An 18,201-nucleotide genomic window follows, 5' to 3' on the forward strand; every position below is an offset into this window, starting at 1 on the left:
GGAGAAGGCCCTCCTGCTGGAATGAGAAAGGACAAAAGCAGATGAGTCTTTCAAGAAGTTCTCCCTGAAGGGAAGGAACGTGACAGGCCAGAGGGAGGTGTAGGATCAGGGGAGGGTCGTTGTAAAGATGGGAGATTTTAGCACGTTTGGGTGCTGAGGGACCGACCCGAACCAGAGGAGGGTGGCAAGGACCAGGAGAGAGAGGAGAACGCAGGGCAAGACAGGGTCCAAGGTGGGCTTCCAGGCAGTCAGGAGCTCCCGGAAAGAACTGGACTTGGATCCATCTTGATGGGCTAGACAGAGGAGAGGTGGATCTGTGAGCCGAGCTGAGCTGAATGCCAGACAGACAGAATTTCCTCTCCCCAGCAGTGGGAGGCTCCCCCTTGTCACCCTGGTGCCTGTAAGGGAAGCTTCCCGCGTGCCCACTAGAGGTCCTTGCTGAATGTCTTCCGTCTGCCCTTACGGCTCCACTCTCTGCCTTGCCCACATGGTCCAGGGTCCTGGGAGGCAGGCTTGGGTGTGGCCAGCTGAGAGCCCTGGGGGAGACTGGAGGTGGGGAGAGTGGAGGGGTCAGGTCTTTACTCTCCTTGTGGGCCACTGTGTCCCTCCACGGAGGGTAACGGCTCTTCAAAGGTGGCCTCCCCACATGGCGTTTTTGCTCTCCTGGGCCAGATATCGGCACCTCCTTTTACTCCTGCAGGCCTGGGGGTGGCCTCTGTGCCCCAGGATTACTAGCCCACAAGTACTGGACTGTCCACTGTGATTTCCCCACGCTCTGTCCATAACTTTATTTTTAAAATCTCTTTCTCTAACTCAGATCATCCAATTTGAGAATGCCATCTCTTTCCTGCGGGGAGCCTGACTACACAGTGACAGTCACCCCTTTCGGATTCATCAGTGCATGGAATGTTGTCCTCTAGTCCAACCCCTTTATTTCAGTGAGAAAACGATATTCAGAGAGGCTGAGTGAGTTGGTCAAGGTCACACAAGTTAGTAGCAACTTTTGTTTCTTCTCATGGAAGAAATGATTCCCAAGACAAGAAAAAATTCTCTCCAGGTAGAAGAGGCCTGGGTCATCGAGCTGATTATAGGAGGTGGTTGGGAGGATTTTGAGGATGGGAGAGGCATGTTCTTATTGTCTGGAATTTTCTTTCCCATCCTAGAAGCTTTCATAGCCTATGTGCATTTTCCATCCCCAGGGATAGGACCCATCCACCTCAATGAAATCGAGTGCACCGGGAATGAGAAGTCCATCATAGACTGCAAGTTCAATGCTGAGTCTCAGGGCTGCAACCATGAAGAAGATGCTGGTGTGAGATGTAACATCCCCGCCATGGGCTTCCAGAAAAGGGTAAGGAGCCTGGACTCCCAGAGCGAACTCTGTTATATTGTGGTCACTGAAGCCCCAGAAAATGTAGACCAGATGGCCTCAGGCTAAAGCTTTCCAACAGGTGGTAGAAGGGTGCTCTGATGATGAGCTCAGAAAGTTGTCAGGCTCTGCTGCTCTCACTGTTGGTGACTGTCACCAACAGTGAGAGGAGGAGCGAAATGAAGAGACACATGGATGAGCTCTACTGGCCTTACTGGCAGATGCTGGGGATCCACTGTGTGCCACGCCCTGCACTGGGGCTGGACATACAGGGTGATTGTAACTCAATCCTTCCTGCAAGGGATTCAAGGTGTACAGCACCTGTGGTGCCCTTGGCAAAAGCCCTTTCCAAGAACCCAGAGGAACCACATTACAGCAGGTCCGCGAATCACACAGATCTAAGCACAACACAGATAGTATCTGGGGACCGAAGACTGTATGTTGGCTTCCAGAGGGAAAGAAAAGGGAACCTTTACAGCGTTATGTCCGAGACACATCCCTCCCTTCCTGAGATGGCGTCTCTAAAAACCTGCATCGTGTCCCCTCGTGTGGGTGACCTTTCCCACAGGGGTAGCCAACAGGATGAGCTCCTCTTTGCCAGGAGGTCGTCTATCCAATCCTACAAAAAGGCCCGGTAAACCCTATTTAATGCTCTTCACTAAACCATGAATTTGGTACAGGGCTGGCTCATTGGAAGAACTTCTTGAAGGCTTATTTTTTTTAATGAGCAAATGCAGATACATCAGGGCACAGAGTGGCTCCCCAGCCAGGTGCCTGCTCTGACGGTGATTCTTGACCTTGGCACCAGCATGTCAAAGGCACTACTGGATTGGTCAGCCACAACAGTTCACCACCCAATGGGGCCAAAAATGTGAACCCAGCCAAGCCAGGCATTTGCTTGGGGGTAAGCGGGAGCGTGGGCCACAGCCCCACAGCTGCAGGGAGGGCTCGCCCTCTGTAATTGCTGAGCAGCGTTCCAGGAAGGCCGTAACAGAGCCATAAAAGCTGACGTGCCAAGAGTCCCCGTATGCTGGGGCACCGTCCTCTTCAGACAGATCGGACTTGGGTGGAATGGGGTTTGCAACGCAAAGGAAAGACCTAGGCCAAAGAAAGTGAAGTTTTCCAGAAGGGTTTTATGGTGGGTGGAGCTGAGCTTGCCCACGTGGCCGGTCATTGCCAGTGGGGCACCACACTCGCAGCACAAACAGCCCTCACCCTTTCGTGGGCCCTCCAGGCTCTAAAAGATGAGCCTGGTGCTCAAGCACAGGGCGTGGGAGAGTTGTACGCCTGGATCTGCCATTTCTATCCCCCGGGAAGGAAAAGAAGGATGTCACCTCTGAAAGGAATCCCCGTGGGCTGTGTGAGCCGTCTCCCATGGCAGTGGGCCAGGCTTCTGCAGGGCCTGCCTTGGGGCTCCCAAGGGCATTGGTAACGCCGCTGAGCAGAAAAACCGAGACTCCCAAGCTTTACCACTGTGTTAGTTTTCTGGGGCTGCCATAGCAAAATACCACAGACTGGGTGGCTTAAACAATGAAAATTGATATTCTCGTAGTCTGGAGGCTGGAAGTCCAAGATCGAGGTGTCGGCAGGGTTGGTTTCTCTTGAGGCCTCTCCCCTTGGCTTGCAGATGGCCGCCTTCTCACTGTGTCCTCACATGGCCTTTCCTCCGTGCACACACAACCCTGGTGACTCTTTCTCTTCTAAGGAAACCAGTCCTATTGGATTAGGGCCCGTCCGTATGATCTCGTTTAACCTTAGTTACCTCTTGAAAGGCCCTACCTCCAAGTGAGTCAACATTTGGACTAACATGGGGGTTAGGGCTTCAGCATATGAATTTGGGGGGTGACACAAGTCAGTTCATGGCAATCACGCACTAGCTGATTCCTTAATTAATCTCTTTAAGGGTTCAGTTTCTCCTCAGAAAATAAAGAGGTGAGAGAGGTGATTCCTAGCTTCCCTTCCAGCCCACAGTTCATTAGGAAATTGACTTCTCTATTGAATGACTAATAAAACTCAGAGACTTGGAACCGGGTGGTTTTGTCCATCCAGCCACAGCAGAGCTGCGTTTCTTTCATTGCTGGGGTGAGACGCCAAGGCAGGGAGGCCCTGGGACTGGCAGGTGGGTTTACCAGGCGAGCTAATCCACGCAGGGGCCCTGGCACCTTTGCTGACCTCTAGTTCCCTTCTGAACTGTGAGCCTGGCCCTGACTGGGTAGCAGGACCAAGCCCACATGTGGAATGTGAGTTGGAGAATGCCCGTGCTTGCTTTCATGTTAACATCTGGGTCGCGTTACCTCACTTCCTACCCGCCACCTCCAAAAATAGGTGTGGGACTGGTGAACCACAACGTTATCAAAACACAGGGCGGCCTCACCATGCCCCACTGGCTGGAAGTGAGTGTTTTGTTTTCCCTATTCACGCTCAGAAAACTTCAGCTGCCTGCACTTCACTCCCTTCTTTCAAACCCCATACTGCTGCCACCGAGAATCAAAGGAATAGGAAAAAAGAAATACCTTGGGTTGTTTTTAAAAAAAACAGTGGAGGAGGATTGACCTCTCCTGGCATCCTTGAAAGGTAATGAGGTGGAGAGGGTGCAGGCCAGAGGCTCCTGGCTGACCCCGAGGCCTCTTGGGGTTCCACCAATGCTGGCAGAGTCGGAGCATTGAGCCAGGCTGCTTCCAGAATGGGACACCCAGGACAGGGGCCCTGGAAATAGAGAGTTGTGTCCTGGGCTGAATTTGAACTTCATGGCTGGCCTCTTTTGTTCCCGCCACAGTTTTCTAGAAAATGAGAAAAGGCCTCCAATGCATCTTGAGGTGCCTGGATTCCTCCCGGGGTGATGGAACCCTGCTCCCTGTTATGGAGGCTGCTCCAGGCTTGCTTAGCCTTGGACGCACGGCCACAGCTTGGAGCTTTGGGAAGTGCTTCAAGGAGAGGCCCCAGCTCGCCACTGGTGACTCCAAGGTTTCCTTGCCCCGGAGTCACTGTGCAGCCACATTCTTTAGCAAGAGCCTCTCAGACTTCTGTTGGCTCTAAAACCTAGGACAAGAGCACACAGCCAACAAACTCTGGCTACACAGGCAGTGTTGGACAAAGGACAGGGACCCTCCCAGAGAGAGCCCTTGAGACAGGAGCCTTCACACTGAGACTTAATCTTGGGGCCCCACTGCTCTCTGGTAGTGGGACAAAGTGTGAACTGTGGGTTCTTTAGGCTCCCCCATCTTCATCTTTCACTGACCTTGGGGCAACAAAATGAAGTCAGTTTGGGGGGCAGTGGCCTATGAAGGGGGTAGCGGAGGTAGCTATCAGCCCCCAGTGCGGTCAGTAACACAGGGCACAGTCTGTAGGGAGATAAAAAATAATGATAAACCCAATTAAAACTTATTCTGCTTTTTTTTTTAAATTTTTTTTTTTGTACAGCAGGTTCTTATTAGTTACCCATTTTATACATATTAGTGTATATACGTCAGTCCCAATCTCCCCACCCCACCCCCACCACTTCCTCCCCTTGATGTCCATACATTTGTTCTCTACATCTGTGCCTCTATTTCTGCCCTGCAAACTGGTTCATCTGTACCATTTTTCTAAGTTCCACATATATGCGTTAGTACACGATATTTCTTTTTCTCTTTCTGACTTAATTCACTCTGTATGACAGTCTCTAGATCCATCCACGTCTCTACAGATGCCCCAATTTCGTTCCTTTTTATGGCTGTGTAATATTCCATTGTATATATGTACCACATCTTCTTTATCCATTCATCTGTCGATGGGCATGTAGGTTGCTTCCATGACCTGGCTATTGTAAATAGTGCTGCAGTGAACATTGGGGTGCATGTGTCTTTTTGAATTATGGTTTTCCCTGGGTATATTCCCAGTGGTGGGATTGCTGGGTCATATGGTAATTCTATTTTTAGTTTTCTAATGATCCTCCATACTGTTCTCCATAGTGGCTGTATCAATTTACCTTTGCACCAACAGTGCAAGAGGGTTCCCTTTTCTCCACACCATCTCCAGCATTTGTTGTTTGTAGATTTTCTGACGATGCCCATAATAAGTGGTGTGAGGTGACACCTCATTGTAGTTTTGATTTACATTCCTCTAATAATTAGTGACATTGAGCAGCTTTTCATGTGCTTCTTGGCCATCTGTATGTCTTCTTTGGAGAAATGTCTATCTAGGTCTTCTGCCCATTTTTGGATTGGGTTGCTTGTTTTTTAATATTGAGCTGCATGACCTGTTTATATATTTTGGAGATTAATCCTTTGTCCGTTGATTCGTTTGCAAATATTTTCTCCCATTCTGAGGGTTGTCTTTTCACCTTGTTTACAGTTTCCTTTCCTTTGCAAAACTTTTAAGTTTCATTAGGTCCCATTTGTTTATTTTTACTTCCATTACTCTAGGAGGTGGATCAAAAAAGATCTTTCTGTGATTTACGTCAAAGAATGTTCTTCCTATGTTTTCCTCTAACAGTTTTATAGTGTCTGGTCTTACATTTAGGTCTCTAATCCATTTTGAGTTTATTTTTGTGTATGGTGTTAGGGAGTGTTCTAATTTCATTCTTTTACGTGTAGCTGCCCAATTTTCCTAACACCACTTATTGAAGAGACTGTCTTTTCTCCATTGTATATCCTTGCCTCCTTTGTCATAGGTTAGTTGACCATAGGTGTGTGGGTTTATCTCTGGGCTTTCTATCCAGTTCTATTGATCTATATTTCTGTTTTTGTGCCAGTACCATATTGTCTTGATTACTGTAGTTTTGTAGTATACTCTGAAGTCAGGGAGTCTGATTCCTCCAGCTCCGTTTTTTCCCCTCAAGACTGCTTTGGCTATTCGGGGTCTTTTGTGTCTCCATACAAATTTTAAGAATTTTTGTTCTAGTTCTGTAAAAAATGTCATTGGTAATTTGATAGGGATTGCATTGAATCTGTAGATTGCTTTGGATAGTATAGTCATTTTCACAATATTGATTCTTCCAATCCAGGAACATGGTATATCTCTCCATCTGTTTATATCATCTTTAATTTCTTTCATCAGTGTCTTATAGTTTTCTGCATACAAGTCTTTTGTCTCCCTAGGTAGGTTTATTCCTAGGTATTTTATTCTTTTTGTTGCAGTTGTAAATGGGAGTGTTTCCTTAATTTCTCTTTCAGATTTTTCGTCATTAGTGTATAGGAATGCAAGAGATTTCTGTGCATTAATTTTGTATCCCGCAACTTTACCAAATTCATTGATTAGCTCTAGTAGTTTTCTGGTGGCATCTTTAGGATTATCTATATATAGTATCATGTCATCTGCACACAGTGACAGCTTTACTTCTTCTTTTCCAATTTGTATTCCTTTTATTTCTTTCCTTCTCTGATTGCTGTGGCTGGGACTTCCAAAACTATGTTGAATAATAGTGGTGAGCGTGGACATCCTTGTCTCATTCCTGATCTTCAAGGAAATGCTTCCAGTTTTTCACCATTGAGAATGGTGTTTGCTGTGTTTGTCATATATGGCCTTTATTATGTTGAGGTGGGTTCCCTCTATGCCTACTTTCTGGAGAGTTTTTATCATAAATGGGTGTTGAATTTTGTCAAAAGCTTTTTCTGCATCTACTGAGATGAGCATATGGTTTTTATTCTTCCATTTGTTAATATGGTGTATCACATTGATTGATTTGCATATATTGAAGAATCCTTGCATCCCTGGGATAAATCCCACTTGATCATGGTGTATGATTCTTTTAATGTGTTGTTGGATTCTGTTTGCTAGTATTTTGGTGAGGATTTTTGCATCTTTGTTCATCAGTGATATTGGTCTGTAATTTTCTTTTTTTGAAGTATCTTTGTCTGGTTTTGGTATCAGGGTGATGGTGGCCTCACATAATGCGTTTGGGAGTTTTCCTTCCTCTGCAATTTTTTGAAAGCATTTGAGAAGGATGGGTGTTAGCTCTTCTCTAAATGTTTGATGGAATTCACCTGTGAAGCCATCTGATCCTGGAGTTTTGTTTGCTGGAAGAATTTTAATCACAGTTTCAATTTCAGTACTTGTGATTTCATATTTTCTGTTTCTTCCTGGTTCAGTCTTGGAAGGTTATACCTTTCTAAGAGTTTGTCTGTTTCTCGCAGGATGTCCATTTTATTGGCATAGGGTTGCTTGTAGCAGTCTCTTAGGATGCTTTGTATTTCTGCGGTGTCTGTTGTAACTTCTCCTTTTTCATTGATTTGAGTCTTCTCCCTCTTTTTCTTGATGAGTCTGGCTAATGGTTTATTTATTTTGTTTACCTTCTCAAAGAACCAGCTTTTAGTTTTATTGATCTTTGTTATTGTTTTCTTTGTTTCTATTTCATTTATTTCTGCTCTGATCTTCATGATTACTTTCCTTCTACTAACTTTGGGTTGTGTTTGTTCTTCTTTCTCTAGTTCCTTTAGGTGTAAGGTTAGATTGTTTGAGATTTTTCTTGTTTCTTGAGGTAGGCTTGTATAGCTATAAACTTCCCTCTTAGAACTGCTTTTGCTGCATCCCATAGGTTTTGGATAGTCGTGTTTTCATTGTCATTTGTCTCTAGGTATTTTTTGATTTCCTCTTTGATTTCTTCAGTGATCTCTTGGTTATTTAGTAACGTATTGTTTAGCCTCCATGTGTTTGTGTATTTTACCTTTTTTTTCCCCTGTAATTGATTTCTAATCTCAAAGTGTTGTGGTCAGAAAAGATGCTTGATATGATTTCAGTTTTCTTAAATTTACTGAGGCTTGATTTGTGACCCAAGATGTGATCTATAGAATGTTCTGTGCACACTTTTGAAGAAAGTGTAATCTGCTGTTTTTGGATGGAATGTCCTATAAATATCAATTAAATCTGTCTGGTTTATTGTGTCATTTAAAGCTTGTGTTTCCTTATTAATTTTCTGTTTGGATGATCTGTCCATTGGTGTAAGTGAGGTATTAAAGTCCCCACTATTATTGTGTTACTGTTGATTTCCTATTTTATAGCTGTTAGCAGTTGCCTTATGTATTGAGGTGCTCCTATGTTGGGCGCATATATATTTATAATTATTATATCTTCTTCTTGGCTTGATCCCTTGATCTGTGTAGTGTCCTTCCTTGTCTCTTGTAACATTCTTTATTTTAAAGTCTATTTTAACTGATATGAGTATTGCTACTCCAGCTTTCTTTTGATTTCCATTTGCAAAGAATATCTTCTTCCATCCCCTCACTTTCAGACTCTATGTGTCCCTAGGTCTGAAGTGGGTCTCTTCAGTAGACAGCACATAGATGGGTCTTGTTCTTGTATCCATTGAGCGAGCCTGTGTCTTTTGGTTGGAGCATTGAATCCTTTCATGTTTAAGGTAATTATCGATATGTATGTTCCTATTACCATTTTCTTAATTGTTATGGGTTTGCTTTTTTTTTTTAATTTTATTTATTTATGGCTGTGTTGGGTCTTCATTTCCGTGCGAGGGCTTTCTCCAGTTGCGGCAAGTGGGGGCCACTCTTCATCGCGGTGCGCGGGCCTCTCACTACTGCGGCCTCCCCCGTTGCGGAGCACAGGCTCCAGACGTGCAGGCTCAGTGGGTTTGTTTTTGTAGGTCCTTTTCTTCTCTTGTGTTTCCCACTTAGTGAAGTTCCTTTTGATTTGTTGAAGAGCTCGTTTGGTGGTGCTTAATTCTCTTAGCTTTTGCTTGTCTGTAAAGCTTTTGATTTCTCCGTGGAATCTAAATGAGATCCTTGTGGGGTAGAGTAATCTTGGTTGTACGTTCTTCCCTTTCATCACTTTAAATATATCATGCCACTCCCTTATGGCTTGTAGAGTTTCTGCTGAGAAATTAGCTGTTAACCTTAAGGAAGTTCCCTTGTATGTTATTTGTTGTTTTTCCCCTGTTGCTTTCAATAATTTTTCTTTGTCTTTAATTTCTGTCAATTTGATTACTATGTGTCTCATGTGTTTCTCCTTGGGTTTATCCTGCCTGGGACTCTCTGTGCTTCCTGGAGTTGGGTGGCTATTTCCTTTCCCAATGTAGGGAAGTTTTCGACTATAATCTCTTCAAATATTTTCTCGGGTCCTTTCTCTCTCTCTTCTCCTTCTGGGACCCCTATAATGTAAATGTTGTTGTGTTTAATGTTGTCCCAGAGGTCTCTTAGGCTGTCTTCATTTCTTTTTTTCTTTTTTATTCTGTTCCGCGGCAGTGAATTCCACCATTCTGTCTCCAGGTCACTTATCCGTTCTTCTGCCTCAGTTATTCTACTGTTGATTCCTTCTAGTGTATTTTTTATTTGTTATTGTATTGTTCATCTCTGTTTGTTTGTTTTTTAATTCTTCTAGGTCTTTGTTAAACATTTCTTGCATCTTCTTGATCTTTGCCTCCATTCTTTTTCCAAGGTCCTGGATCATCTTCACTACCATTATTCTAAATTCTTTTTCTGTAAGGTTTCCTGTCTCTGCTTCATTTAGTTGTTTTTCTGGGGTTTTATCTTGTTCCTTCATCTGGTACATAGCCCTCTGCCCTTTCATCTTGTCTATCTTTCTGTGAATGTGGTTTTTGTTCCACAGGCTGCAGGATTGTAGTTCTTCTTGTTTCTGCTGTCTGCCGTCTGGTGGATGAGGCTGTCTAAGAGGCTTGTGCAAGTTTCCTGATGGGAGGGACTGGTGGTGGGTAGAGCTGGCTGTTGCTGTGGTGGGCAGAGCTCAGTAAAACTTTAATCCACTTGTCTGCTAATGGGTGGGGCTGGGTTCCCTCCCTGTTGGTTGTTTGGCCTGAGGTGACCCAACACTGGAGCCTACACAGCTCTTTGGTGGGGCTAATGGTGGACTCTGGGAGGACTCACGCCAAGGAGTACTTCCCAAATCTTCTGCTGGCAGTGTCCTTGTCCTCAGAGTGAGACACAGCCACCCCCCCCCCACACCGCCTCTGTAGGAGACCCTCCAACACTAGCAGGTAGGTCTGGTTCAGTCTCCTATGGGGTCACCGCTCCTTCCCCTGGGTCCCGATGCACACACTACTTTGTATGTGCCCTCCAAGAGTGGAGTCTCTGTTTCCCCCAGTCCTGTCAAAGTCCTGCAATCAAGTCCCACTAGACTTTGAAGTCTGAATCCCTAGGAATTTCTCCTCCCATTGCCGGACCCCCGGGTTGGGAAGCCTGACGTGGGGCTCAGAACCTTCACTCCAGTGGGTGGACTTCTGTGGAATTGTTCTTCAGTTTGTGAGTCACCCACCCAGCAGTTATGGGATTTGATTTTATTGTGATTGCACCCCTCCTACCATCTCATTGTGGCTTCTCCTTTGTCTTTGGATGTGGGGTATCTTTTTTGGTGAGTTCCAGTGTCTTCCTGTCGATGACTGTTCAGCAGTTAGTTGTGATTCTGGTGCTCTCGCGAGAGGGAGTGAGCGCACGTCCTTCTACTCCGACATCTTGAACCGATCGTCATTCTGCTTTTAATCATCACCGCCCACTGGCGTTCCGAACTTCAGTGCCAACCTGGCCCACGGGAGGGGTCCTCACTCACGGCCTCCACCTCCCCAGGGTGCATCCCTGTGCCGGCCTGCAGCTTCACCAGGCTCGGCGGTGAGATTCTAGAAAGCACACCGAGGGAAAGGGGAAAGGACTTGGACCTCCCAAAGAGAAGGGAGGCTCAAGGCTCCTAAATCAGGACACAAGCTGTTAGAGGGCTCAGCCTGAGGCCGAGAGGAGAGGCCTGCGGTCGCCATCACAGTCCCCACTGTCTGTCTATCCAGGACACAGAGTGTCCTCGGGCCAGGAGGCCGGAGACTCAGGGGGCCAGGCGGGTGGGGAGAGGGGACACGCGTGGGGGGCTGGCAGACCGCTCCTTGCCAAGGCTGTAGCCACTCAGAGGCGACCGGAGATGGTTTGCACAAGGCACAAAATTGGGTGCCTTAGTGAGTATCCTAAACCTCAGGGCTCAGTCTGACCCTAGTGGACAGGAAGAGCCTCAGAACATAAGCCCAGGCTTCAGAGCCCCAACCTCCCAGCAGCAGTGCTCGATTCTCCATCCTGACTGTGAGTCGTTCCCCAGTTCTGGCTTGGTGGTGCCTGCTTTGGGACAAAGGCATCCCTGGAGAAGGGGGCTTACGTGCATGGTTTGGAGGTGGTCTAGCGTGATGGTTAAGAGACACTTACTGTATTTGAGACTCTCCTTTCTCATCTGTGAAATTTGGATGACATGGTACTGCTGCCTCCTAGGGGTGCTGTGAGGACCGAATGTCCATAAAGGGCTTGCACAGGGCCTCTAGAGACACGATAAGTGCTCTGAAAGTCTGCCTGTGAATTTCCCAGCACTGAGCACTGGGCCTGTCATATAGTAAACGCTCAATAAATACCGGATGAATGAATGGATCCTGTGAACTACGCACAATTCATTTCATCTCTCAGAAGGTGCCAGCATTACCGGCAGAGTTCAGTTAGCACATAAAAGTAGTATATGGTAAAATACAGGCCTGTATTAGGACTCAAATAAGCAGAGGGGATGGCTTGAAGTTACCTCTAGAGACATCCCGGATGGGTTGAAGGCGCACCCTGCCCAAGGGCTGCTGGCCTTCCCCTGCATGTTGGAGCTGGGTGACTTGCCCCCTGCTGAACTTCAGGCCCTTCTAGGACTTCCTTTTTTTTTTTTTTTTATGCGGGCCTCTCACTGTTGTGGCCTCTCCCGTTGCGGAGCACAGGCTCCAGACGCGCAGGCTCAGCGGCCATGGCTCATGGGCCCAGCCGCTCCGCGGCATGTGGGATCTTCCCGGACCGGGGCACGAACCTGCGTCCCCTGCATCGGCAGGCGGACTCTCAACCACTGCGCCACCAAGGAAGCCCTTCTTCTAGGACTTTCTTGATGGCTCTTCCCATCTTATCTGTTTGTGTTTTTACATAGATTCAAAGATATGTTAGTCATGGCTGATGTACAATGCATATCCAGTGTCCAGTGTCCAGCTTCATCGGGGTTTCCTTCAGCCCAGAGCCACCCAGGAAGACAAATGTCTGCCTCCCAAAGGCCAGCCCCCTTCCTGCCTGCTCTGACCTCTTCTAGCTCCCCTGAAGAGAGGCTTGCTTTCTGCTGGGACTCCCACCCTAACGATGATCATTGCTGTGAGGATGTCTGATAGTTCTTGGCACTCGGTGCCAGGCCCTGTTTGAGCACTTTACATGAACTACCTCATTTATGCATCCGCTCAACAACCGTGGCAGGTAGATCGAGTATCATGTCTGCCCTCGGCTTGTCTGTTTGTCGGCTGACCTCGGTGACCCTCCCAGCCCCTGAGTCCGTAAGAATTACGACCTGTGACTGAGGTGTCGTGCCGTTGCTAAGGACGGGCAAACAAACAGCTGAGGATTCCTGGAAGTGTTATACCTTATCTCAAAGGAATGAATTGTTAGAAGCATAAAGGAAAGCAGGGTAAGGTATCTGGATGAAAGGCTGCAGTTTCAGAACCCTTCCCCAAATTCCAGATCTCCCTGCTTGGGCTCACTTAAGTTGGTCCACCCTTTCACTCCGTAAGACTGACCGTGTATTCATCCATTCCAAAAATAGTCTTGGCATATACCTAACATGTGGGAGGTGCTGTCTTAGTTATTGATCATCCAGTAAACCAGACAAATACAGCTCTGCTCTTTGGCACTTAAAATCTAGCAGAGGAGACAGACGTTAAATTGTGAATTAGCTTAACTATAATTGTCAAGAATGCTAGGAAGGAGATGTAGAGGGAGTGATAGACTGTGTAAGTGGGCACTGACCTCCATCGGAGGGAAGCGCCGTTGGGTCTAGGATTGGAAAGATGAGTGGGACCAGCCAGGCCAAAGGGCCTCTGTATATAATAGGCTTCAGTGTGAAATGAGACTTACGGTGTGACATGGTCAAGAAAGTTAGGTAGCCATGGAAACTGAAAGAAGGCCGTGCCCTTGGAGGTCGGAGAACAGGGAGGAGAGAGAAACGTGATTAGGATGCAGAGGGGAGTAGTGGAGCAATGGGAAACCATGGACGTGTCTAGGGGACGAACGCGCTTGGGTGTTTTTCAAACGTCACTCTGGACTCTGCGTGGAGAATGGGTCAGTGAAGGCAAGAGGAGAGGCAACAGGAGGTGAGGAGGGCTGGTTCAGGTGAGAGGTGATGGTGCCTGGGACGAGAGGGTAAGGATGGATGGAGCTGGAGGGAGGAGGGCATGTCGGAGAGAGACTTGGGAGATAAAATCTACGGAGGAAGATTCTGACGGGATGTGGGGGGATGAGAGAGAAGGCGATGCTGAGGATTGCACCCAGGTTTCTGGCTTGTCTAACGGAACAGGTTCGGGATCGGCAAACTAGAGCTTGCAGTCCAAACCCATCCCTCTGCCTATTTTTGTATATAGGGTTTTATGGGCAACACAGCTGTGTCCTATCATTTACCTATTGTGATGCCTGCTTTCACGCTACACGGTGTGCTGCCCCTGGGACAGATGGTAGTGGCTTTAGCTGAAATAGGGAACGAGGGGGAGGTAGAGCACAGCTTTAGGTGGAGAGAGAAAAGAGGACAAGTTAGATCTGGGGTCTCCGAGGTGCCCGGTGGGACAGGCAGCTGGCTGTATGGGTCTCAGAAGAGAGTTCTGCGGGGGAGGACAGCGGGGGACGCTGTGGGAGGAGATGGCATCAGGATATGGAACCCGGGGGCAGGAGGTGTGGCGAGGAGAAAAGGGTCCAGGAAAGAGTCAGGGGATTCTACCGTTTTAAGGCCTCTGGCGGCAACCTTCCAAGTGTCTGATCTAAGAGCAGCCCCCCTGGTGGGCACATGGGCAGCAGAAGCAGATTCTGCTGTGCTGTTCAGAGGGATCAGTGGGCCTCCCCAGCTGCACAGGCTTCTAGGACCCCAGGATGCCTGCGGTGCGGTGGGGGAGGGGGGCCGAATACAGAAGACCATGCTGGGCACGATGCCTGCGGCACACAGTAGGCTCTCAGCGATGCTGCGGGATCTGTGTCGCAGGCAGGACCCCCTGCCTTGGGGAAATGGGGACTGAGGGCAGTACGGAGGGGCATCAGCCTGCCTTCCCCTCGTGGCAATCTTGCCTTCCTTTCTCTCCACAGCTGCGCCTGAACGGGGGCCGAAACCCCTATGAGGGCCGAGTGGAGGTGCTGGTGGAGAGGAACGGGTCCCTCGTGTGGGGGACAGTGTGCGGCGAGAACTGGGGCATCGTGGAGGCCATGGTGGTCTGCCGGCAGCTGGGCCTGGGGTTTGCCAGCAATGCCTTCCAGGTGAGAAATCCTTGAGGGCCTTGAACCCTCCATCCAGTCTGATCCTGCCCATCTCTCGTCAGTCCCCATCTTCCATGAGCCCCAGGAGACAGAGAGCCATGGACTCAGAGGAAGAGCCTTATCCCGGCTCCCACGCTGCTCTCCACAGCCCTGAGTCCTTGGGTGGGTCATGTGCTCTCTGGACTCTGGTTTCACGGTCTCAGCTCTGCGTGCCGGGATTCACACTATGCCAAGGGCTCCTCCCGGGCCATCCCGATGTGCCTTTTGCAGACAGAAGCCACTCAGTCCTGTGGGGCAGTGAAGACCGCCCAGCCCAACACCCCAGACGCCTTAGCTCACCCAGAACATGCTTCCCCACGGTGTCGACGTCCAGGCATCCTCTCCTTGGTTGGCTGGTAAATCCCCAAGCCTTGTCCAGGGCCCTTTCACAGCCACTGCACCCTCCTCCCCACCGGCCCTTCCTTAAAGAGAGGGACTCAGCTGAGGGCAGTTAAGCTCCTGCCCCCTATCAGAAGAAAGACAAAATCATTGCTTTCTGGACCCTATCCTATGGGAGAACATTGTCAGAAAGAGGCTGGGGGCCGGAGAAGCAGGAGCCAGGAGGCTCCGGGTCTGTTCCCAACCGGAGCCCTACCAGCCGGCTGCGCAGTGATCTGGGGCAAAGCGGCCACCCTTCTATGCCTCCCCGTGACATGGAATGAAGAGTCCCAGGTCCTCAATATCCTGGCTCTAAACACTCTCCTTCAGCTTCTCCCAGAACAAGAAAATGTCTGAAGCTCCCCCATCCTGCTTTGCTAACCCTGATTTCAGCCTCTGTGCCCAGGTGGCCTGCTCAGGAAAGGGGTTTCTTAGGAAGGGACGTGGGAGAACTCGGGCAGCCTTGCTGAGCCTGACTGCCTGCTGGGGGCTGCCCAGGGCCCAGGGCAGGTGCTGGGCATCCAGAAGGGGCAGGCCTCTGGTACCCGGGGCCCTCTGGGAGCCTGGCTTCACAGGGCCATGTAATGTTTCTGCTAATACTGCTTATGACAAGCTAGGGTGCTCTCCGATTCTTCAAGGAGAGTCGAAAAACAGTGCCCATTACAACAGAGTGGCTGTCCAACTGTTTTTGTTCCCCGTCGGCTCGTTCCTAAGACACCTGGGCCTCACAGCTGAGGCTGTGAACGGGCCTGCCCCTGATATCAGTCCCAAATCTGCCCCTGATTGCAAGCCCTATCCCTTCCTGAGGCCCCAGTTTTTTCTCTAGAGGATAAGGGTGTGTAGTCAGGTTCTTTAGAGAAACAGAACCAATGAGATTTATGAACGTGGAACTAACTATTGACATATGTGAATAGATTTCTTTTCTCCTGCCAATTCTGATCAATTGGTAGTGTATTCCTGGAGCTGTGTTGAGAAGGATTCTGAGAGCACAGTCAGGCTTAGAGGAGAGTGCTGTGATTGATTAGTAATGTCTGCCCCGGGCTCAGGGAGAGGGAGTGGGCAGCATGAGCTGCCATTCCTGATACACAGCATTGAACAGACCCTTAGCCGTGCTTTCCAGAAGGGGGGAGGGGCAGAATCCAGTGTGAGGGTCTCACTCGCACCGCCACCAACAGCCTGCATGACTTGGGTAAGTGACTCTTTGTGCCTTGGCTGTCTCCACTGAATAATGGGATCGTAAAGGCTTGGGACTTTTGTGAGGCTGAAATTTGATAGAATATGGGAAAATGACAATTCTAGGTGACGTACCGCCCATTTTGTTGTTGTTGTTGATTCATCCAGGAGACCTGGTATTGGCACGGAAATATCAACGCCAACAAGGTGGTCATGAGCGGAGTGAAGTGCTCAGGAACGGAGCTGTCCCTGGCGCACTGCCGCCACGATGGAGAGGACGTGGCCTGCCCCGAGGGCGGGGTACAGCACGGGGCTGGAGTTGCCTGCTCAGAAAGTGAGAGCTCCTGGGTGTCATAGCCCACCCTCCCTGCCAGGCTCCAGTAGGGGATCAGAGTCTCACTGATGATTCCTTGCAAGGCTCTGAGGCATCTGTTATGAGCCGAGCAAAAGAGGAAAGCAGAGATGGATTCGTGTTAAGTGGAAGAGTCGGGGTCAAGAGGAACTACCCGCACCCGCACCCTGGAATCTTGCCTGATGACAGTGGAGAGGAAGGCAGGAGGGAGGACTTGGGAGTCTGGGAGCCTTGGGTTCAAAGGCCGGGTCACTGTAGATTATTTAAGTGGCCTTAGGCGAATTTAGTGACTAAGAACTTGTTCTTCTGGGGAACATGCTTCTGGGTTAACAGGTGAAGCACACGCTAAGTGCTCGATGAGTGTCAGCTTCCTTCCTTCCGCCCTGCTCCACACATAATTTCCTGGGACTTCCCTGGCGGTTCAGTGGTTGAGACTCCATGCTCCCAATGCAAGGGGCACGGGTTCGATCCCTGGTCAGGGAACTAAGATCCCGCATGATGTGTGCGGTGTGGCCAAAAGAAAAAGAAAGATCATTTCCTGCCTGTTTTCACACCCTGGGGGTGATTCAGCCTCCTGGTGACTCCCTGGGAATCCTAGAGAGCTTGACAATATAGAAGGGAGGCCCATCCCACTCCTCCCCCACCCCTCCCCCACCCCAGCCAGGATTCAGAATGACCATCTCAGTATGTTCCCTTCCATGCTGAGAGGACCCATTGACAGCGCTGCAGGCATGTTATTCTCTGGATCCCCCCCCCGTCCTTGCCTTATCATATGATTCCCTTGTGAATCTGGGAGGTAGGAGAGGCCTGGAGTCTGGCCAGAGAACTCCAGACCAGACCCTGCCTGCCACTATTAGCTGATCTTGGCAAAGTTAGTTAACGGCTGTCATCCACAGTCTTTGTTGTTTTTCCTAGAAACTGGAAATTAGATTGTTGTTGTGACAACAAATGCAAGCACTTAAGGAACAGTGATGCACTGTTGTTAACCATCACGGAGAACTAGGGAGAAGATTAAACTTGAACTCAGTCACTTCTCCCATCAACCCCTTTTAGACCCACTCAACATCTCCTAACCCTTGTAAGGCAGGACTCTCAACTCCAGTGCGAGCTTCTCTGGGCAGACGTCATAAGCTGTCGCATCCTGTCTGAGAGGAGAGAGTGAAGTGACCACCCTTACCAGCCCTCCAAGGGGAGAGCATCCAAGCAAAGGGGTCTTACCCTCATCAGGAGACTTTTCTTAGCTTAATGATTTATTTATGTTTATAATATATCATTTTTTCCAAAAGGAAATTAAGATAATGTAAACCTAAATAAAATTCAAGGTGGCATAAGATTAAAGCAGATTTTTTAAAAAGTAGGTATTGGCAAAAAGGTAGTGGCTCAAAATGGTGCTGAGAGAGGTTAATAAAAAATAATGTACTATACAGTCCTATACATTTACTGCTATAGACTCATATACATTTACTATTGTAATTATACAGTGAGCTTCCTAGCAGCCAAAGGGAAGAGGGAAACCTGGTCATTAATATAATTCACAGTATGCAATAGAAACAAACCCATGAGTCAAAGAGAAGTCCACTATTCTAGATACTGAGATCAAAAGGAACTTCTCATTATGAGACTGAGAGTTATGAGATCAACAATGCCCGCCATATCCTCACGGCAGGCAAAAACTGACT

The 18,201-nt window shown here is 48.5% G+C and overlaps 1 protein-coding gene across 1 annotated transcript in view; it reads left to right on the forward strand.

Moving 5' to 3' along the window:
- The window catches only part of LOXL2 (lysyl oxidase like 2), a 102,826-nt gene that overhangs the window by 67,411 nt on the left and 17,214 nt on the right, over nt 1-18,201 (forward strand). The window contains exons 7-9 of the mRNA XM_004270663.3: nt 1,200-1,351; nt 14,413-14,580; nt 16,339-16,504. Coding sequence (XP_004270711.1) covers nt 1,200-1,351; nt 14,413-14,580; nt 16,339-16,504 — 486 coding nt within the window. The remainder of the gene's footprint in view (nt 1-1,199; nt 1,352-14,412; nt 14,581-16,338; nt 16,505-18,201) is intronic.

The sequence above is a fragment of the Orcinus orca genome, chromosome 6, assembly GCF_937001465.1.
Source record: "Orcinus orca chromosome 6, mOrcOrc1.1, whole genome shotgun sequence".
Lineage (NCBI taxonomy): Eukaryota > Metazoa > Chordata > Mammalia > Artiodactyla > Delphinidae > Orcinus > Orcinus orca.